This window comes from Lontra canadensis, unplaced genomic scaffold, assembly GCF_010015895.1.
Source record: "Lontra canadensis isolate GAN:19392208 unplaced genomic scaffold, GSC_riverotter_1.0 scaffold91, whole genome shotgun sequence".
NCBI lineage: Eukaryota > Metazoa > Chordata > Mammalia > Carnivora > Mustelidae > Lontra > Lontra canadensis.
In genome coordinates, this window is record NW_022631085.1 from 2,081,542 (window position 1) to 2,104,836 (window position 23,295).

At 49.4% G+C, this 23,295-nt stretch overlaps 1 protein-coding gene across 1 annotated transcript in view; it reads right to left on the bottom strand.

Moving 5' to 3' along the window:
• The window catches only part of XYLT1 (xylosyltransferase 1), a 294,235-nt gene that overhangs the window by 12,657 nt on the left and 258,283 nt on the right, over positions 1-23,295 (bottom strand). The window contains exons 7-9 of the mRNA XM_032836219.1: positions 10,974-11,190; positions 7,721-7,897; positions 3,499-3,761 (exon numbers count right to left, since the gene is read on the bottom strand). Of these exons, the coding sequence (XP_032692110.1) occupies positions 3,499-3,761; positions 7,721-7,897; positions 10,974-11,190 (657 nt within the window). The remainder of the gene's footprint in view (positions 1-3,498; positions 3,762-7,720; positions 7,898-10,973; positions 11,191-23,295) is intronic.

The window sequence follows — 23,295 nt, forward strand, 5'->3', positions numbered from 1 at the left end:
ACTGTCCCAAGAGAGTTCTTCCTTGACCACTGAATCTTACGTCACTGACTCACTGCTGTCGGGTGGCTCTACCTTCATCCTCGGCAAAGCCTTCACTCTTACCAATCTTTTGTTTTTCCTTACATGTGCTTAGGTCCTGTCTTTACACTAGAACAGGAAAGCCTTGAACTCAGAGGCCTGCTCTGTCTGGGTCACAGCTGAGCACCCAGTGCCTAACAGAGCCTGACACGTGGTAGATGCTCAATCAATACATGCTGATTGCGTGAAAATCTAGAAGGATTTCCTCTTGGACCTTTTGCTTCTAAAGTGCACGTAGGGCACAGGTCACCCAGGACTGAATGCAAAGTCCTCTGATACTTCCTCTTGACCGGATACAGCACTTAAGCCATTACAATGAAGACCAGAGGTGGTTTTAATTAATTCGCCACAATACAGTGTAACCTAGAGGCTGCCACAGATGCATCCACTTGGCCCAAAGGTGTCTAGATAAGGTGGGCACTGAAAAACTCAGATTCACCCGAAAATCTGGACTTCTAATTTCTCTTGAAAAATCAGGAGACCCGTTGGCAGCTTCAAGTCTCTAATTCCCTTAGAGCAAGAATGTGCTGGAGCTCAGAACCAGGGCCCATGGGGCCTCCAGACTGGCCCAGTCATCCCACCCTGCAGGGGTGAGCCCTGCTGCCTGCCTGGCCTGGGACGGCATCTGAGGACTTCGAGCCCCCCTATTAAAACATGGACAGCCTTATCTCTGGATGGTGGCTCAAAAGCAAAGTTGTTTTTTTTTTTTCTTTTTTTCGTTTTGGTTCTCTCAGTCTGCCATTTCAAAAATTCCTGCACTGAACATGTGTTATTTTATAATGAGAAAAAAATCAATAAACATTATTTTTACGAAAGGTTATACTATAGACTGGAAAGCAATTTGTATGAAATGCCCCGAGGAAGTGAGACTCCCTCTCGAAGTAAAGTTTTCCCTTGCTATCTCCCCAGACACCCTAGGGGCAGGAATTCACTCTTTTGCGTTTTGGGATAAGGGTCCTTTGTCCTGATTTATTTGCAGGCACATATCCATAAATATACCGGCTTTGCCCACAGCAAGGCACAATGGTTCTATTATAATGAAAAATGAGGTAGAAGCCAAAGGCTTCTAGGCCTCAGGCAACTTGATGGCTTGTTTAATCCCAAAACAAATACCAGAAGAAATTTTCAACAACCCTAAATAAATTGGGGTGTCTTTTGGAATTTCATATATATGGTCATTTACCTTATAAATTCTGTAAAGTCTGGGACTACAACTGTTCGTGAACAACATTCACCTCCCAAGCGTGGGGCACGTGTTACCTACAGCGATGCACGCGGTTGCTCTGTGGGCCAGGATTCTGTCCCTGACTAGCAGAAGGGAAAGACACTCGTGGATGACCCTGACCCCTGGCACTGTAGCTATCTGCCATGGGAGTGCTGGAGGAAGTCTGAGCTCCTTTCAGCTTGGGAGGGGGAGCCCCAGGAGCTTCCCAGAGGATTTGGCACTGGAGCTGACCTTTAACGAGTGGGGAAGGGTGGGCTGCACAGAGACCCTGCAGAGCAAGGGGAAACAGGGACAGTCAGGAAACAGAGACAGAGAAACAGAGACAGGAAACAGGAAACAGAAACAGAGACAGGAAACAGAGGATCAGTTCACACCACCGGTCAGGGAGCGTGCAGTTCCCAAACCCGGCTCACTGTTGACTGCTTGTGACAACTTCACGGTAACACAACGGAGATATCCACAGGGACACGCGCACTTACTGAGCACTTAGCATGTAAAACACTGTTAACACAGGGATGACACTAACAGTAACACGTAACTCATACGGCAGTGTTTGAAGATGGTCTTTGTTAAAACCCACATCACCGTATGCTATGAGGCTTATTACTACTGCACCCATCTTACAGATGAGGGAATGAGGCACGGAGAGGTTAATGGCTTGTCCAAGGTCAACAGGTAGTAAAGTACAGTCCTGGCTTTTTAACTCGCCCTGGTCTCCCTTCAAACCAGACTAGAACCTGCCGGGAGAGGAGCAGAAGTCCGAGGCCCGGAGGATGGAATGAGTGGAAGCCGGCTTGCCGTAGCCCCACAGCCCGGCTGACTACACACTGGACACCGGGCGGACACTTTGCCGTGTTTTCAGGCTTTTAGGGAACAAAATGGTTCCTCTTTCTTCTCTGTCCACTCCCCAGAAGAGGGAAGAGGAGGGCAAGGAGGGACACCAGGGGAGGCCTCAGTGTAGACAAGGGTGTGGCTCAAAAAACAAACAAAACAAAACAAAGCAGGTTTTCTCTTTGCTGTTGAAAGAGGAGAACAAGAGGAGGAGAATGATTAGAGGCACTTCTGGGAATCCATCCTAAGGAAATAATCAGGAGAAGGAAAGGAAAAGAAAGAGGCTTCTGCACAAAGATCGTCATCAGAGCATTGTTTACAATGGTCCATTACTGACAATGCAACAGGGAAGGACTGGATTAGGCAAACTCTGGAATCCTTGCAGGCATCGAAAAGGCTCATTATCATTAGGGAAGCTGCAGAGCGGCGTGGGGAAAGGGGACTAATGTTACAACGAATAAAAAAAAAAGGACTCAAATTCTTACTGCATTATGTAAATACCCGCAGTGCATACTGCTGTAGGGAAGAGAAGGGACACAAGATGATAAGGGCTAGCTGGCTGGCTTAGGGAAGGCGGGGTGGAGGGTGACGGTGGACTGCTGTCCTACGTCCCCCTCTCCTTTCTGTGCATTCTAGGACACTCTTAAAGTGTCAGCTGGTACGCGCTAGTTGGGGGTGAGATGACTCTAAGGGATCCCGGAACGTCTTAAATAATAGGTCTGCATTTTAACAATGTTTCTGGTTATATTTTTAGGTTGGCCAACCACAGTATGGCTGCGTTTTAGAAAGGAGCCTTTATTTTTCAGAGATATGTATTAAAATACTCGTGGCTCAGATGAGAGGCCGTCTGGGCTTTGCTTCCTCCAAACTGATCTGGAAGGAGGGCTAAGTGGGCCTGGAGCTAGAAATCGCTAGAACTGGGTGTTGAGGGTAAGAATATGAAATACTACTATTTCATAGTATTTGACATTCTCTGTAAGAAAAATTAAACAAACCAAAGGTCTGTATTTTCATGGTTCCCATCCATCTAAGGCAAACACGACTAATTAATGGGGACAGAAAGCTTCCTTCTCAGATACACAGACTTAGCATGAAGAACGCGTGCACCGCCAGGACACAGGTAAACGGGAGACCCTGGTGTTCCGCGCGGGTAGTCGTGGGACCGTGGCTTAGAGTGGACGGACTGGAGCTCGGACCACTGGGACGGTTCGGATGCTTTTTAGGTCACGGAAGACAGGGAGAAGCACGCCACTACCCCCTCCCCCGCCCTGGCTCCCTCCTTCCCGTGCTGTGCGCCCCTCCTGCACCCCGGAGCCTGCCCATCCTGCCCTTCCCCTGCCCCCTCGCCACCCCCACGGGCTCACCGGCAGCTGCTCTCCCCCGACACGTGCAGCGACGACTCGGCCCGTCGGAGGCCCAGGCGGGCGAAGGCGTGATACAAGGTAAGCGCCACGTCGCTCAGGCTGTGGGTGCCGTCCGGCTCGTCGTACACGTTCTCCCAGTAGGAGCGGAGTCCTGGGGTGCCCGCGGGGTAGTTCCCGTACAGGTAATAGTCCAGCTGCCCGATGATTTCCTGATTCACCACGGCTTCAAATTTTCGGGCAAAGAAGGTTGGCCTGGCTGTCTGCTGTGCTCGGGGCGGGGAATAAAGAGCACTGTCGGCAAGCGGGGGTTTTAGGAGCAGGGCTCTCTGCCGCCAGCCTGTTCGGACCCAAATCCCAGTTCTGACACTTACTAATCTCTGTCCTCAGTGTCCTCGTTGTAACATGGAGATAAGGAGAGGTTTGATGGGACTGAGTGAATTGTTTGTAGAGCACTTAAAGCAGTGGTGGGCACACAGTCAGCGTCATTTAAATGCCCATTAAATAAATGACCTCCTAGATGTTTAGAGCGGAGATAGATCTCAGAAATCATTTAGCTGGAGGTCCAGGGCAAGTACAGCCCACGGATATATTTCAGTTGTCCAGCAGAGTGTTTGAAAGTTGAATTAGCTGGCAACAGTTAAAAGGTACCAGAGTTCACAGAAACAACTTCTGGCTTCCATTTAAGCAGAAATAGACCTGGCAACCCCAGGCCCATGTTCCTAGACAGGAACGATGGGCTGAAGCTGAGGGGAAGCTGCCCCTGTAGATGGGCACGGACGCTTCCGCTCACCTCAGTCCCCACTACTCCCTGTTGCCTCATGGGCATTGCTGCTGATTTAGAGACTCATAAGGAACGTCCCAGATGTACTGGTTGGAGTGTCTGCAAGGGGCGCTTAGGAATCTACATTCTTAACAGGTTTTGGGGGGATTCGTTTGCTGAGGTTTGAAGAAATGTAAGTGACACCGGAACCGGGGCTGCACACCACCACCAACTGAATAGCTTTAAAAAAAAATCCAGATTCTGGGGGCACTTGGGGGGCTCAGTGGGTTAAGTGTCAGACTCTTGATTTTGGCTCAGGTCATGGTCTCAGGGTCGTGAGATCGAGCCCTGCGTTGGGCTCTGCACTGTACAAGAAACCTGCTTACAAGTTTCTCTCTCCATCTCCCTCTGGTCCTCCGCCACCTCCCACTCTGAAGAAAAAGAAAATTCGGATTCTGGAGTCCTTCCCCAAGACCTATGGAGTCAACATCCCTGGAAATGAGGTTTAGGAATCTATAACCAAAAAAGTTTCCCAGGTGATCATGAGGACCACTTAGGTAAACCAAGTTTTCAAGGAAAGAGAGGCCCAAAGAGGGCAAGGGACTTATCCACCCTGCGTCATGTCACCGCCTCGCACTCTTCCATCAGCTCTGCGAAGCAGGCCTCATGACCCCATTTTACGTATAAGGAAACTGAGCTCAGAAAGGGGAAGTGACGGATACAAACTCACACATGCGCAGGATTCGAACCGTCTGATGACTCAAGCCCCATCTCTTTCTACTGCCTTATCCCAGGACTGAGCTGCTGAGTAAACAAACATCCTTGGTATTATGCTGAACATCTCCTCGCCTTCCTGCTTTATGAACCCTATGGTGGCCTGTGGATAATATTTAATAATATTCTAGCCCTCTCTGTGGTGGAGGGTCAGAATTCAGTTCCCTTGCAGCAGCGCTGAAAGAGACCACTTGGGTTCACATCCTTACTCTGCTACTTTCTAGGTGTAGAGGTCTTTGGGGAAATCACCCACGGCCTCAGCTTCCTCATCACTGAAATGGGAATCATCACAGAGCTACTCAGCATAGAGTCTGGCGCACAGGGTCATCTGCTATTAGGATCTACTGTCACTACCACCTGAAGCCTGCACCAAGGGGCTTCGTGTTCTGGGGGCAGAGAAGTGGACTCGGGGGCCAGGCAGCCTCTGTTCTCTGCTTGTGATTATTCACAGCTGGATCTCCTAAAAGGGTACATGTCTATATTTACCACTCTTCTTCGAACAAGAACTCTGGGTTCCTTACAAGCAGCAGTTTCTTGCATCTAGATGTGGAGGGATATTCTGGATCTTTGTTTACCAGGAAAGAAAGAGCTGGGAGCACGTGCGAGGTCTCTGTGTTGGCCTGTCTTTGTACCAGAGACCACGATGTCCCCGGGAGGCTTGGGGCTAAATGCAAAGGCTGCCCAGCCAGGAGGCAATGCTCTCCAGAACCACCCACCTGCTTGCTCTAAATGATGAAGGTTCTTTGCCTCAAGGGCAACAACTGGTTCTCTACAAAACCAGGAATCTTTTTTTTTTTTTTCCTTTTTGCCTTTTGAATAGGTCAAATACTTCCCCTGCCACACTCTTTCTGCTCAGCGGATCCTTTCTGCATAGACAAAGGCATGAAATGTCACCCAAGTTCATACCTAAATTAACACGGGTTTGAGGAGGTCCATGGGTAGCTCTTAATCTGCGATCAAAAATAGGCCTAAAGAAATACTTATGGCAGCAACCGCTGACAGGGGTGCGAGACGTCAGATGGGCACCTGAAGGGAAACTGAATAACGAGAGGACACCTGCTGTGTGTTCTGCACCTGTGTAGGCACAGAACCAGGGTGGCCACGGGATCTGGGGGAAAAAGCCCAGGGCTGCAGCTGGATGCACCTGGGAGGGACCCCCAGCCCTACCACTCCACTGTGTGTTGAAGGACAAGAAAGTTTGCCCCTCTGTGCCTCAGTTTTCCCAGCTTCACCATGGGGATGTTGCCTGCCCCAGGGAAGCCAACGCCCACAGAGTGTCTGGCACACAGCCTGGGGACAGAAGAGACTCCTACCCCATGCTTCTCTAATATAAGGAACCTCCCAGTCACTTGGAGAATCTTATTTATATGCAGATTCTGACCGAGCACTTGGGGGTGGGGGGCAGAGATACTGTACTTCTAACAAGCTCCTTGGTGAGGCTGAGGCGGATGGTCTGCGGACCACATGCCCAGGAGAGAAGCCAGGCTCAGAGACAAGAAGCTCCATTTGGGCAGCCCGTGCCCTCCTCCGGAGGGTTCTGTTACTTGCTGGACTGAGTCGGTGGGGGCACCTCAGCCTGGCTTCTCGACCTGCCCTGTGGCTCCCTGCCGCCCTCTGGGCTACTGCTTGGGGAAGAAGTATGCCCTCTCCACATGGTGGGTCTTGTGACCTCAGAGCGATGTGTCTAACCATTCTGGGGCTTCCTGTCTGTGCTCTCCGCAGCAGGGGTGAGGGCATGGTGGAGGGGAAGAGGAGGGAGAGCCTCAGGGTACTGGCCTACAGGGTGCAGGAGGGGCAGTCCCACGGGATGGAGAGAGGTTGCCATCCCAAACAAGTCTGGGGACCAAGACATCCTCGAGGCTCATGGAAGGTGAAACACTGACCACCCCTTGCCCTTTGCTCTCCCCAAAACCGTAAATGGCCAGGCCACACAGAGACACTGAGATAGTACTAACGCTTCTACCTCCTCTTCCTCCTTTACGTCCACAGAGCAAGGTGGTTTCCAAATATGGCTGCTCATCAGAATTTTCTAGAGTCTAACATGTTTAAAATAAAAATTCCCAGACTTTACCAGAGACTAGCAGTTCTTAACTGGGGGTGAGTTTGCCTCCAGGGGACATGTGGCAATGTCTAAAGCCACTTCTGGTCATCACAACTGGAGCGTGCTACCAGATCAAGTGGCCAGAACCAAGGACGCTGACCACGCAGCGAGGCACAGGACGGTGCCCCCTGCGGCAGAGACTGACCCAGCCGCCATGTTAAGATTGCTGAGGAGAAGCTCTGCCCCAGGCACACTGAACTTTGTATTTCAGGGGACTGATTGAAAGGCAGCACGGAGAAATGGACATGGAAACATACATTGCCTGAATGACCTCAAACAAGTTTTTTGACCCTTCTGTCCCTCAGTTTCTCCATCTCTAAAACAGATAAACAATAACACTGTCTCTATGTACCCATCTAAGCTTGATGGTGGGTGGGTGGGGTTCACGCATCAATACAGGCCAAATGCTTAGAGCTGCTCCAGCATGGGGGGGGGTGGGGGGCGACGAACGGCGAGCCCTGCTCTGGCCGTCACCGCTACTGCCAGCAGCCAGGGCCGGACACCATGGCACAAGATGCCACACCAGCCAGGCCTCGGATGACCGCCAACACTGGCCGAGAGGTGTGGGGGCGGGGCTGAGGGCTCACCTGGAAGCGGTGGAAGTCCTGCGGCTTGAAGTCGTTGGGCGAGCAGCCGCACCAGTCCACGATGTGCTTGTACTGGCACTTGCAGCCCAGCTTCCGGTTCCAGTTGGTGATGCGCAGGTTGTTGTCCACCATCGTGTCACAGTGGGGGCTGTTCTCCAGGACCGTGTGGAAGAAGGACTGCAAAGGAGAGAGGGAAGGAACCGGCCTGAGGCCTCCTCCGGCCTCCCTCCCCAGCACCACGGGACTGTACAGGGACTCTCTCGGGAGGCTCCTCGGTCATCTCTGCAAAGGGTGTAGCCACCACCTGGTCCGACTCAGGGCACATGGGATGTTTGGTCCAGAGTGGCTGAATTCTGCTTGGGAGACCAACGCTCCAGGTGTTTCTCTAAACTCTCTTTCCCCAGCAGTCTACAATCTGATTTCAAGATGTTTCTTATCATTCAGGACATCTTCTGTCTGCCTGGCAGAGAGAAAAAGTCCCTCCGGTCACGTCCACACATGGGAACCACAGGAAACATGTGACAGTTTTCTAGAAATCCTGGGCCAATAGGGCTCGTGCTTTGCAAACAGTCTGACACCAAAGGGACTCCAGTCTGAGATATCTTGAGAACAAAGACTGATGCTCTGGCATTTCACCCCTGGGTAAGGGAAGCCAGATTAACGGGTGTAGCAGTCCCAGGGCTGAAAGGTTGTCCCAGGCACCCCTCCTGCTTTCCAGCACAGGGAGGGGCGGGCCAGGGCTGCTTGCTGTCCATGGTGCTGAACCAGGCTTCACGGGTCTCTGCTAACCCTAAGACTCTTGGCCTATCTCTCCTAAGAATCTGAGAAAGAAGCAACGCTGAGAGTGGAGAAAGAGACCAGAGACGAGAAACATGGTTGTAGCTTCTGAGAGAGAGAGACAGAGACAGACAGACAGACAGGCAGGCAGGCAGACAGACTTCTAGTTGGACACTATTTTATAACAACCCCAGATATGAGGCAGATACATTCTGCCCTGATCTCTGCTCCCTCAGGGAAGCTGTTGGGGGATACGAGTCTGCCTGTGACAAATTTATGGCTCAGCCTTTAGATTTATTCTAAAGTGGTTTCCTGGTGGTGGTCTGGGAGAAAGGAAGGCACAGCAGGGATGCTGGGGTATGAAGCGCCCGTATGCTGGGGCGGGGCTATGACGGAGAGAGCCAGCATCGGGATGCGCATCTTGATTAAAACAACCAGAGCCCCACACGGTCTCTTCTCAATGGGTGGATGGGCAAATCGAGGTTCCACGCTCCCCCTCCAACCTCCCTCCCTGTGCTGCTAAATGACATATGCCTGTGAACCTGGATTTTAAGCTTGAATTGTCTACAAGCCCACAGAGGCACATATTATCCATCAAGCGGTGGGGAAAAGTTCCCAATTACCGATTGCCCTGTGTCCTTTCATAATGATACGGAAATTCCCTGTGAGATAATGGATGAGGAGGTTATCGGCATTGAGAGAAAAGGTGATTTTCGTGGAAATAGGATTAAAAGCTGATTACCGAATGTGTGTGCAGAATAGTAAACCTGGGCCTAGTGATGACAAGCTCATCATCCCTCTGGAGTGATGTGGGCGGTCAGCCCTACCAGCTTGGCACTGCCCCAGATGTTGGTGAGGGATGTGGGAACCATCAAATGTTGTCTCATCTGGCCTAGAAACGCAGCCTGAACCTGGGGCACCACCCGGAGGAAATGGTAGTAGACCATTCATGCGAGGTGTCACGGGCTCAAGAGATGTGCCACCAGCTCTGGAGTTTTCTGAAGTCAGAAACTGGGATGGAAGCGAATCGGAGGTCAGAGCAGGTCTGAGAAGAAGGCTGCTGGCCTGTCAGTGGCGCCATTTCAGAACTGGGTCCCCACTACTTCTGGATGGAGCTGGGGACTGTTTCCGAACAGTCTGCAACCCTGTGCAACTGGGCTTCTGCAATGGACTGCATGTTTCTGGCTCGTCCGAGACCCATGGGTTGAAATCCCAGCCCCATGATGTGAGTGTTAGGAGGTGAGGGCCTCTGGGAGGTGATTAGACGAGAAGGGTGGAAACCTCATGAATGGGATTCATGCCCAGATAAAAGGGGCCCCAGAGAGCTCCCTCGTCCCTTGGGGCATATGAACAGCCGGTAGCAGTCTGCAGCCTGGAACAGGGCCCTCCCTAGAAACCGACCACTCTCATACCCCGACCTCAGACTTACAGCCTTCAGAACTGTGAGAAGTAAATTCTTGTTGTGTATAAGTCACCTACTCTGTGGTACTTCATTATAGCAGTTTGAACTAAGACACCTTCCCCGCACTGAGTCTGAAAAGTGGTGACAGGCTCCCTGGAGCTTTTCAAATGCTTCTAAAAGTCATCAGGAAATGCTGCGTCCCAATGGCTGTCAGTATGGGGGCTAGTGCAGGTCCAGCAGAAGCCCTGGCTTTGTCTTTAGAATCACTGGAATTTCCATTTGTGAATGAAGAAGCCAACATTACCGTCTATCTGTCAGGGAATGACAGACAAATACTCAAAATTAGAAAAGGTATTCTTGTTGAAAAAGTGGGTATTACAGGATTGATGACGGTGAAGGATCTGTCAAAAGGTTATGTGGGTATGTCCTGAAAAATCCAGCACATACAGTTGCGCAGGCCACATACTGCACAACCCTAGTGGGGCACCATCAACATGGTAAGTATAAGAGGTTTTTTCTTTCTTTCTTTCTTCCTTTCTTTCTTTCCTTCCTTCCTTCTTTCCTTTCTTTCCTTCTTTCTTTCTTTCCTTCCTTCCTTCTTTCTTTCCTTCTTTCTTTCCTTCCTTCCTTCTTTCTTTCCTTCTTTCTTTCTTTCCTTCCTTCCTTCCTTCCTTCTTTCTTTCTTTCTTTCAACAAAAGTTTTGTGGAAAGTGTCAGTGAAGTGTCCTGTTCTAACAAAATCAGTATATCATGATGATTTTTACGATGAATGGGACCCAAGTGTCTTAAGGAAGGACTGCCCTTTCTACTTTGCACAAAGATGCCATGGAACTGCTGGTGGCGGTGTCGTGAGTCTGTGTATTCCACACACCCACCCTGCAGACCGGAGGGGGACCGGGGACCTGCTATGACAGCAAGGACTAGTTCTCCACCTTCATCTGGCTGTTTGGAGGACTACGTACCGGACCCAGCATGGCTTTGCCAAACCTTCCGCCAAAATTCAGCTTCCGTGTTGCTCCAAAGGCTAGAGCCAGCCCCCACCCTGCTCGGGGACTTTTCCCCTACACAACTCACCTCAGCAGGAAGCAGGGTGTAGGAGTAAAACTGCTTCATCTTGGTCACCAGATCGTCTGTGGAGAAGGTCACGTACTCCACAAACTTCCGGTTCAGCAGGAACCAATCGGAACCTCCATCCACAGCAATGCCCTCTGGGATTCGCCGGTCCCCCAGGCGCCACATGTGGGCGTCACACTCCAGGAAGAGCCGGTCCAGACCCTGCTTTCGGATGAACCTGGGAAAGACAGAGTCGCCCTTCAGCCCAAAGGTGCACAGAATCCAAATGAAATAGCATAATCAGGGCAATAAATGCATATATTGGGCATTTGTGCCCAATATGTACTGTATGCCAGGGATCGAGCCAGGGAGGGGCTCTGTATATAGCTTCTCCCCTGTTCTTCTGAAGTGAGACAGGTCACTATACCCCTATGAGGCGGGCACTGCCATTATGCCCATTTTACAGCTGAGGACCCCAAGGCTTAGAACATTCAAGGGATTTGACGGCACAAGAACAGTGCAATGACCACCTGCTTCCGCCTTTGCAGAACTTTCGGAAATCACCTTTTCGTGCCACGAATGCCTCGGCAGTTGGGCGATCACAGCCTCTGGCTGTTCACCTCGGAATCATGCTCTTAAAGGCACACCTCAAAACAGGCAGGATTATGTCTCTTTGACAAACACCAAAGTTACGATCCACTAATTTGTGTGCTTTGGATTCACACATTAAATACAGGATCACAGAAGATTTTTAAAAAACACTGCATTTGGGGTGCCTGGGTGGCTCAGTGGGTTAAAGCCTCTGCCTTCACCTCGGGTCATGATCTCAGGGTCCTGGGATCGAGCCCCGCATCGGGCTCTCTGCTCAGCAGGGAGCCTGCTTCCCCCCCTCTCTCTCTGCCTACTTGTGATCTTTCTCTCTGTCAAATAGATAAATAAAAATCTTAAAAAAAAACATTGCATTTATGATAACCACGTGTATTTCTTTTTTGAACACATGAGATAACACAATCTCACGGTGGATCTAATAACTACCGTAATTTTGCAGAAGGGGTGAGCATAAGTGACACTTAGAGGTATATGCACGACCCTAATGTGGTATGAAAATCTGTGACTCCTAATGGCTACGACTAATGCTGTTGTGGTGTGTTACCTCTATTTAGCTGGATTTTAATTAGAGTTTAGTGAAAACCAAGATAATTCTCTTCCCAGCTGAAGTTATGAACTCTTGAGTTCTCTCCATGAACCCCAGAGTAGTAACTCCTATTCTAGACTCTGTGTGTGTGTGTGTGTGTGTGTGTGTGTGTGTATTTGGGATTTGCAATGCAGGCAGAGCAGAACTGGTACTTCCTATTTTGTAGTTGCAGAAACCAAAGATCAAAGGACTGGTAAAGCCAGAGGTGTTGGGAGCATGGGCAGAACTAGAACCAAGCCTTCTGGCGCGAACCCTCAGCTCCTCTGCTGTTACTGGGAACTGCACACCTACTGTGCTGGCCTGGTGTGGGGCGGGACGGACCAGAAGGAAGGATGTTCCTGCTCCTCAAAGGCTAGTTATCAGTCTGGGAGCCTGCTCCCGAGAGTTCTCCTGACCCAGGGAGTTCGCTGCTTCTCCAGCTCATACAACAGAAGATCAACCATTTTAATGTGTACAATTCCGTGGCATTTGTACATACATGATGCTGGGGTATGTAGTTTCAAAATATTTCAGCACACACACCCCCCCCCCACCCACCGTGCAAGGAGACCCTATACCCATAAGCAGTCACTCTCCCCATCCCTCTGCCTTCTGGAAACCACCGATCTGTTTTCTGCATTCATGGGTTTACTTATGCTGGACACGTCAGAGAGAGTGAGGCAGACGATATGCGGCCTGTTTGTATTTGCCTTCCTCCCCCAACGTAATGCTTTCAAGGCTACATCACGAGTTTCTGTCTATCCAGCATCCACTCCTCAGTTTTCTGGGAGGCATATCTTAGTCGTTCCTCAGACAGTCACCTATCTCCGACTCTCGGCTGGCTTGGATTGGCGCCCCATGCCCAGCACCAGGGGTGGTGACATGACCAGGCTGGTCAGTGAGGGCTCTCCATCTGCCCAGCTGCCGTAACTGGTTCAGGGATGGGTGAGGAACTCAAGGTAAGTCTGACATCGGGCTCCTGGATTTTTGCTGGATCTACCAGGAAGGAGGATGGCATTTTTGCTGGGAGAATGTCAGTCTAGCGCTGCTGGCAGCCATCCTGTAACCATGAGTATAAAGCTGTTTGTCAGTGGAAGTAATACAGAAACAGGGAGCGGGAAGGAGAGAGGGGGAGAGGGAGAGTGAAATAGGGGAGGGGAGGAGTAGGAGCAGAGGAGCAGGGAGAGAGAGAGGGATTAAGTCTTAGTGACTTGGCTTGAGACCCGGGATCCCACTATGCGTGACTCACCACCAGACTCATCAGTAATGTGCTTAGGGCACGTGGAGATGGGATTCTGTCACTTGAAGTTGAAAAAGTCCTAATACATTCCTGAACAATTTAAACTTTTATCACTACCAGGATGGATATGAATGTTGTCAGGCCCCAGAGAGAGCAGGCAGCCAGGCTGTGGCACACTAAGACTTCTCTTCCACTAATCCAGTCCACATCCCTTGTCACATGTCTACAGGCCTTTGCACCTCTGTGGCAGACCTCATCACTGTCTTCAGATGGGAGTTACCAGTCTCCCCCCAGGTAGACTCTGCTCTCATTAGCAATGACCTTGGATTCCTCCTTTCTGCCTTCCTCACAGTTCCTAGGATAGTGCAACGCAGTAACTCAGGAAAGGTCTATTTTTTTTTAAAGCCCCATCTTATTTCTTTGAGAGAGAGAGAGAGAGAGACAGAGTGCAAGCAAGCAGGGGGAGGAGCAAGGGAGAGGGAGAGAGCCAATCCCAAGCAGACTCCATGATGAGCAAGGAGCCCAGCACAGGGCCTGATCCCATGACCCTGAGATCACGGCCAGAGCCGAAATCAAGAGCTAACACTTAACCAACTGAGCCACCCAGGCGCCCCTCAGAAAGATCTATCGTGATGCCACGTGGCAGGGTCCAAGAGCTGAGACAGTCGCACTGTGCTGGACATGCTGAACTCTACAGAGAATCCCTCCAGCTGGGCCTCCCCAAATCCACTGACAGCTCCTGGAGGGATCCCTGTGAACCCTCACTAATAAATCCACAGCCCCAGTGCTTTCTTCTGCACAAGTGGGGGACCTGCCCCAGACACTGGCCACTCACTGAGCATGATGATGTAAAACACTGAATTCTTAACAGAAATGATGACAGTGTCATAATAGTGTTGATGATGGCAAACACACTGAATTCTGTTGAGAAGTGCTTTTCACCTATGCTGGGGTGTGGCTCTACCAGTAACCAGCTGAGCGACTCTGGGAAGCGATGTCCCTGAGTCTTGGCTTCCCCCTTGGTAAAATGACAAAGTTGGGCTAGGTCTCGACTGCAGCCTAAAATATCTGCAGGGGTCAGAGTGATAATGGAAGCATCTGAGGCAGACTGAGTGTAGGGCCACAGGGGAGGCAGAGTCAACAAAGGAGAGAAAGCATTTTTTTTTTTTAAAAGCCCTCAAATTCTTTAAAAAAAAATAAATAAATAAAGGTATTTCTGGCTAAATAAAACAGAGCCCTAGCCTGAATCCAGCTCATGGGCCACCACACATAATAACCACGGGTTGGGTCACTCTTGGGCATTTTCCAGTTGCAAAACTAAGTCACTTTGATCTACCTAGGAAGAAGGTGTGGGGCAGGAATTCCAGCCAGAAACTTGGGACCCAGAGAAGGCCGATGACTGCTCTGAGGACACAAGCCAACCAAAAGACCCAGGTATCCAAAGATGGTAGTCTTGTTCTTTCCCCAGCACGTGTTTCCAAGCATAAAATCCAAGCTGGTCGCAAAGCCATGTTCTCTCTGGGAGTAACCTGTTGGAGGTTTTCAATATGCTTACTGTCCCATTCCACTGACCACAAAACTCAGCTCTAAAACGAGTCCATTAAAGGAAGCCCCTGAGTTTAGTAAAAGAAAAATCCTACCTCAGCTCCAGCTGATGCTAATTATAGAGTAATGTCCAATCGCAGACATTTAACCATGCTTAAGACTTCAAGTTTTAGATAACTTCCATCAGAACTTACATGGTAACCAAGACTACTAACCCAGAGAGAGGAAGAAATGAAATACAGGTGTGAGGACATGCAAAACTTTTCTGTCCACAGACCAGCCTTTTAATTTCGAGTTCCATTATGTGGGAGGATAGCACCGTCTTGCAATTTTAATGTGATGTCCCACCCCATAATATCCAAATACAATATTTATGCAGTAATCTCCAAAATGAAATATTCATGGGTGGGAGATTGGTTGCTGTATTTACTGCATTTGAAAATGGATAAGCTGCAAACACATGCTTTGGTTAACTATGAGTAAATAGAGACAAACAATCCCTCTGGTCTCGGTTCCAGGGTTGAGAGGGGGTCTGGACTAGGAGGACTGGCCGAGGCCAAGAGTCTGGGCATCTAGCAGGGGAAAGGAATCCGCTGCTTGGGCAGGGATCTGCATTTTTGTTTCTGTGCATGTGGCTGGACATCAAGGGAAGTGGGCATGCTTGGGTGTGTCTTTTCATAAATGCTGGCTTAGCAGTCAAAGCTGTGTGGTTCTCTCACCTAAGGGGTGCGGTGCAGATTTACTTGAGCACTGGGCCCAATACACAGAGGGTGACCGATGCCACTTCCCTCTCTAGTTTCAGCTCCAGGTGACATGGTCATGTGAGTAGGCGACAAGGTCAACTGAAGAGACGCAGAGAGGATGTGGGTACTGAGGCTGCCTCTGCTTTCACAGATGAGATGTGGGATGGTCTGGCCTCCCGGAATGCCAGTCTGCTCTTCTAGAGGATGGGCTCCATGACAGCTGTGCTGACAACCTCTTGAATCAGCCGTGGAAGAGTGACACGTGAGGTTTACGAAGGTCTCTGCTAAGTGTCTAGGAAGCACTGTTCATCCCGGCCAGGGACTGACATGTCATCAGTTCCTTCTTACGGAGCAACAGCACCCTCCCCAGTCCCTCATGCCCCTGAGCACCCTTTCATGCTTTGGTTTTCTTCATAGCATTTAAAACTTTGTATTATCATATACAAGACACTTATTTAGTTTACTGTCTCCTTACTGGATGTAAGCCCAAGGGGCCAGAGGGTACTTTGCTTGTTTGTCTTGGCCTATTTCTGTTCATGACTGTATCCTTGGTGCCTAGACTAGTACCTAGCATTCAGCTGGTGCTCAATAAGTGTTTACTGAGCCAATGAATAAAGGAAAGAGTAACAGCCATGTCAGTTGTTCAGTCAGGAAGTAGCAGCCCTTAGTTAACCAGGTATCAGATTCTTCTAATACACCCTTGACAGACAGAGGAGCTGAACCACAAGAAGGTTAAGAGCATTCTCCAAAGTCGCAAACTAGTGGTCCAGGATTCAAATCTGAATCCAATGCAAGCCTCTTAACTTGCATTCTTCCTCTGTCTCAGTTTGTCAGGGTCCCTACAAAAGCATTCAAGCAGAGGATGTGAGAACTTCTACCTCAAAAAGACGCTGTGCAGGAATCCAAAGTCCGAGAGGAAAAGACTCATTGTTGGTCTTAGAGGAGGATTTCTGTCAGACCTCACAAGAACTTCAGTCTTCAGAACAGACTACCTAAGGAAAACACAGAATCCCCTGCCTTTGTTTTTACCTCCTAGGCTTTCAGGGATAGGCGGTTTGCCTTCCGGAGACTTCCTCATTGTCACAACATGGAACGAAGTCATAACCAAATATGATTCTATTGAGATGTCACAGGGACCAAGCCCTACTCAGCTAATCATCAGAGAAAATCCGAAGGGGACAAGGGTCCTGATTCTCAGCCGTGTGTGAAGAGGTCAGTTAAGAAAGCTGCTGTAGCCTTTGAAACTGATCTCAGAAAAGGCAGACAATGAAGAAGTCGCAACTCACTTAATTCCCTGGCTACAATCTTGGCATATTCATTGAGTATAGAATTATTCCAGAACTGTCTTATCCTATAATGAGTTCAAAAAGGAAGAACTCTGCCCCTCAGATTTTACAGCGTGTTTGAGTAAGAAGCAATCTTAGCAATCAGCTAATATAATTAACTCTATAGACTGGAAAAAAAAAATCCAACGCACTGAGTGGATGTATGATTCAAAGTCATCCAAAGTCACATAGCCTAGGAATAAAATCTCCCTTCTCTTTCCTGTCCAGTGATCTGTCACCGAATCCAGATTACTCCTTTAGCATAAATACAACCTAAGCATCTTAGTTAAAAAATAAAGTCACGGAACAAAGCATGAAAACCCACAGTGCTCCATAAGTGTTCACCGAGATGCTTAATATTTTTCCTTCATCAAGCTACAGATTTAACATTTCCATCTCTCTCTCCTCTCTCCTGCGATTTGGTAGGCAGGCATGAGTAGAGGGAGCTAAGAAGACACCTCTGGGTCCTGAAAAGCCATGATTCTTCAGCACCAAGGACAGAAGCCCCAAGCCTCACAATGAATCTCATCTCCCAAGATTTTGAAGATTCATTTCTTTTTACTTGGGGTGGGGCACCCCACCCTCAGATTATTTTAGTAACCAACGTCCATGGTTGTGGTGGTAGAGGTGACAAGTGTCATGCCCATCTTTCTCATTCTGTCCAAGCAGCATTAATACATCATCTTCCCCTGCCATGAGTCAGCAAGGATCTGGCTCACTGGGACCCAATCTGGCAGCTCCACGGAAGCCCTGCTGGCCATTTTCTCTCAGGTCCAGGGTGGGTTGTTGCCCCTTCCTGACCTGGGCTGGAGTCAACTGTCACGTCTGGAACAACAAGGGGGCTCAGGCCATTCACTCATTCAGGAGCTCTAGACAGCATCTTGGACACGCTCAGTCTGTGTGCGGAGAATATGGTGGTGAGTAAGACGGACATCATCCCTCTTCCAGGGAGAGAGAGAAAATACAGACAGAATGACACCTACTGTTTACTGAGTACTTGCTACTTTCTAAACTCTCTTCTTCACACTGAATACATATTCTCCCGCTTAGTCTTTACCACAACCCTATGAGGGTTCATTTTACAAATTAAGGAACGGAGACACTAAATAATTTCCCCAAAGCCATGCAGCTGGTTAAGCTGGGTAAGGGTGTGCGATTCTTAGCTAAGCCAACAGGCTCCGGACCCCATACTCTCAGCCCCCCAACTATCATCCTGTTCTAATGACGAAGTAAGTAGACACTGAGAACCACAAAACACATTAACATCAAATCAGGTGTTTGTGATCAGTGGTCTATAGGAAAATTCAGAGGGCAGAGACAGAACAGAGAGACAGGGACGTCACAAGTGAAGACTGTTGGGGAAGGCTTCACTGAGAAGGTGGCATTTAAGCTCCATGTGAAGGATGAGAACTGGTCATCTGAGGAGCTGTGGGGAAGAGCTTTCTAAGGGACAGATAGAGCATGTGCAAGAGCCCAGTGAGTGGAAAGATGCCAGGGAGGCTGGAGTGAGAGCTGCAGGGACACAGTCAGCTCTGCCCACACACTCCAGCAGGGCCAGCCATGGGCTGACTCTGGTCAGGCTGACTCTGACCTCATTGTGGAGGGAACATATCGTCTATCTGGACATGGTCGGAGGCTCCGCAGTGAACATGCTGAGGGAATGAGTGTGGTAGAGTGACCGGGAGTGAAGATGCCAGGGCCAGACTTCCCAGGTTCTGGTCTGCTTCCCCACTTGTGAGCCAGGTGTTATTTAACCTACCTTGCCTCAGTGTCCCCATCTGGAAAATGGGCCTGATAGGACCACATTTACATCATGGGCTGGTTTTGAGACCTGAGAGAAGTCATCTCTGTAAGGCATTTAGGACGGTGCCTGGCCCCCAGGAAACAAACCCTTCCCATGTGACTCTCACTTCTGCCTTATGTGAAAAAAGCAGGCTCAGGTTTGACCTCCAAGGGTGGGGGGAAAAAAGAACTCTGAGAAGAGATGTAGAGTCAGGGGCCTAAACCCTGGGACCCTGACCAGACTTGGTGGCCCATGGTCTTCATGATGATTGGGGTCCCCAATCAGCTTGTACTCCCACAAATCTAAGGGTCCACTGAGGGCTAGCTTATATGCCACAGTTTTTCCACACAAACAATATTTATTGCCTCTGGTTCAGTTTATAAATGTAATGCATGTTTCCTTCACAGAACACTTGGAACAGAAAAAGCAAAGAAAAACATAAAAAAATCAAACTCTACCTCTCGGAGATGACACCATCAACACACTTTTCTTCTAGTCTTTTGTCTACTTCGGATGTATATTGTTTTGGAAAAAGAAAAGTTCCCAAGCTGACCTCAAAACCCATGTGGAGGCCAAGAAAGGAGACGCGTCCTGGTCTTTGTGCGGGTGCTGGTGCGATGCTAAGCTTTATTTTGACATGGCTTCTTTAATTGGATTAAATAAAGTGAACATGCAAACAGTGATAAACTCACTGGTTGGGTTGAAGAAAAGTGAAAGGGAAAAGCAATCTGCTTTCCCCATGGGAAATGAGATATTAATTATCTCCTCCCATCAATCACAGTGTTACAAGACAGCTGGGGAGAGAGCCCATCTCTTGATAAGCAAGTTGGCACCAAAGGGCCTCCTGAGAGCAGATTTGCTTGTAGGAGTTTCCTGGCCAGGCTCTCAATGGATTTGCCAACTTTTGGCTAAACAGTTGCCTGTTTATACATCAAGGGACGTTTGGGTCTGAAGATTAGTTTAATGTCAGAGAGAAGGAGACGCTGAGGCTGCTTAGCTGCCATTCCGGTGCCCAGTGGTGGGGGTGCCGCATAGAGCCGGTGGGGCACGGACCTGAGAACAGCGGATGTCGTTTCTGACCTGGGGGTGAGTACCGTCATACATTTCAAATGCTAATTGTTCCTGTAAGGATCCTAGAAAGTGCTTCAGAGTGTTAATCATTTGTATTCCATTTTCAAGACTTTTCTCCATCATTACTGCGACCACGGTCCTCACCAAGTTAATATGCGCAACTGTTCCCAAAGTTTATCCCTACAGACATCCCATTTAATTCTTACAGTGATTCTGGTGAGGCTCGTCTTAGTAGCGTCATTCCCATTTTACACATGAGGAAACGGGCATACAGGTGATTGATATGACCCAGTCAAGGTCACGTGCCAAGAGTCCAAGCCTGGATTCTTACCTGTGCCAGGTGATTTATGTAACACCTACAGGAAAGCTCCCTTAATATGTTTGTTTTTTTTTTAAAGATTTTATTTATTTGACAGACAGAGATCACGAGTAGGCAGAGAGGCAGGCAGAGAGAGAGAGGGGGAAGCAGGCTCCCTGCTGAGCAGAGAGCCCGATGCGGGGCTCGATCCCAGGACCCTGGGATCATGACCTGAGCCGAGGGCAGAGGCTTTAATCCAGAGCCACCCAGATGCCCCAATATTTTTATCTAAATCAGCTTTAAATAGCTTCAACTATTTTTTTTTTAAACTCAGTCTTATTCTAAGCACGATGGCCATGAAATCACGCAATCAATTATACAAACGTTTGTTGATATACTTACGGTCAATGCCTAACTTTCCCCGGAAGCCCGTGAAGAACGACCTGAAACCATCTCACGTACCACTAGTGGACCGTGAACACGTGCTGGGACGCACCGACCCGGCGAAGCAGGGAAAGGACCTGTTCTTCCCTCCCCGGATCACTGACACAGCACTTCTGCTTCAAGTCAGAGCTGTGCTCTTTCGTCTGTGCCCCTATCAAGGGCCTAAAACTGCAGGTCCTCTCAGAGGCACTCACGAATCATGGCATGATAAAAACAACCCAGGTCTTCAAAGTCAGGGTGGCAGGTTCCAGTCCCAGCCCCGCTGCCCACCAGCCAGGGAACCTTGAACCCGCGAAAACAACCCTCCATGCTTCAGCTGTACTCCTCTCTGAGACGGAGAGCACCTTCCGAGTGAGGCTGGAATGAGACACCACAGTGGACAGTGCCTGGCTCGGGGCCTTCCAGGGGTCAGTGAGGCTCCTCAGTCCTCCACCGTCCCAACCTCCCTGATCAGATGATATAAAGATGAGCAAACAGAGGCATGGAGAGGCAAAGCCATTTGCCGGAGTCCGATCGCCGACTCAATGACAGAGGCGGCATCTCGACACAGGTGCTGAGCCTCCGGCGGGCAAGGGCTTAGCCCCGCACGGCACTGCGTCCCTGGGCTCAGCATGGGGGTCCTGGGGACCTCAGATCAGGCGGGGAGCTCAGATGGACCCAGGAGGAAATCCTATTCTGGCTGATGGAAAGGATTTTCCCTTTCTGTCCCCTGTCAGGGGCTGCGGACATCTGGGAAACATCTCACATGCCCCCTGAGCAGAATCCAGGAGTTCTGGGGGGCATCTGCTAGGACCTGCCCACTGAGGCTCACAACGGACTTTATTTAGAGCACCTGCTTCTGCTCGCCCTGCAGGGGCTCGCTGGGAAAACATGAACCGAGCTGCCTGTCTTTCCCTGTATCTGGTTACTTTATTTTTTGGAGGAAAGCAAGGAGAAACAGTGAACACAACACTCCCCGTCATTTAATTACAGGAACAGTCGGGACCGATTTGGCGGCTGTTAAAATATTAGTTTGCCTTATGCCATCTCTTCGCAGCTGGAGCTGGGGATCCAAATTGGCTGCCAAGGGCTGGAGATGGGGACAGAAGGTCAGCACTGCTATTAGGAAACACGTGGAATTAAAATCCGAGGCACCCCGTGGCCTATTTTGTGTCTCACTGCTTGCTCTGGCCTCTCTACATCGTTTGGTCTTTCAAACTCTTTGCCTTTGTCACAATGTCTTTTACAAGGGCTGGTCCGGGAGTGGAGAGCATCCGAATGGAAAGGGCCTCTGGAGACCATCTTGTTCATCCCCTTTGGTTTTCAGAGGGAGAAAATGGAAGCCCAGAGTAGCAGAGTGGCTGCCTCGAGGCCACCCAGCGTACGGGAGGAAGGCAGGCCCAGAGCACAGACAGGCTGCATCATATAGGGGTCATGACCTTGGGCTCTGGGGACACCCTCCCCACCCCAGACTTGAGTCCCAGACCTGCCCTCAGTGCACTTAAGCAAGTTACTTAACCTCTCTGTTTCCTCATCTGTAAAACGAGGCTAGTAAGTTGCAAAGGGTCACCATCTGGAGCCAGAAAAATCAAACCAACACAAAGGAAACAAGAACTAAAAGAAGGTAAGGAGGTTGTCACAAAGTACAAATGTCCAGTTGTAAAATAAATAAGTCCCGGGGACATGACATACAGTCAGTAATACTGTATCACGTATTTGAAACCAGCTAAGAGAATAGATCTGAGACGTTCTCATCACAAGGAAAAACTGGAACCATGTGCAGTGACAGACAGTTAACTAGACTTATGGTGATTATTTTGCAACATATACAAATAACGAATTGTTATGTCTTCCACCTGGAGCTAATCCAATGTTAGGTCAATTACATCCCAATTGAAAAAGACAAGAAGATTCCTGCTATTGAACTATTTGGCTGTTAGATGTATCTATTTTTTCTTTAACCCTCTCCAGGAATAATAGTAAATAATTAAACAGCCAAAAACAACCCACAAAAGGAGAGGAAAGGGAAAGAACTAATGGAGTCTGGACTTGAGGGAGGGTCATCTGAACCGCTTGATTCAGCCCTACCTGAAGTCAGACACCAATGTCCTCCTTTCATTAACGTCCTTTACTCACTTAGCCTAGTTTCAGCTGGGTTTTGGTTATCTGCCACCCAGAGCCATTTGTGACACACCACCCGCTCAGGGACTGGAGCTAAGCCATGGCCAGCCCTTTGCCCTGGGGAGGGGATGACAGAGCATGCGCTGTGGCTAGGCTGGCTCACGCAGCAGGTGAGGCCCCAGCTGATGGAGAGGAGAGGGGGGCAGATGATGGCTCATTTTACTACAAAATTAATACTCAATTACTGCCCTTCATTCATCTCAGTGAGAGAAAACCAGCCAAGGGCTCATTCACGGGTAGCAGAACTTGTGAGCGTTTCTGTTCAGAGAGCCTTGGGTTTTAGGGTTTCAGGAGGAGGTGTGATCCACATCCTAGCCTGAACCTTCACCTTGTCCTGCGCCAGTGGGGTACCTGTCAACCACCCGTGCATGTCAACTAGACCGGACATACTCCCACATCCAGGGGCTCGGCTCTGGCCCCAGCACCAACTGCTTATCTCTTCCACCAGCAATATTTTCATCCTCTGTTCATCATGGCCTGACGTCACCATCGTCACATGGCATTTATTACGGGCTGGATGCTTTAGATGCAGCATCCACTGAATCCCCTCAACCCCGCAG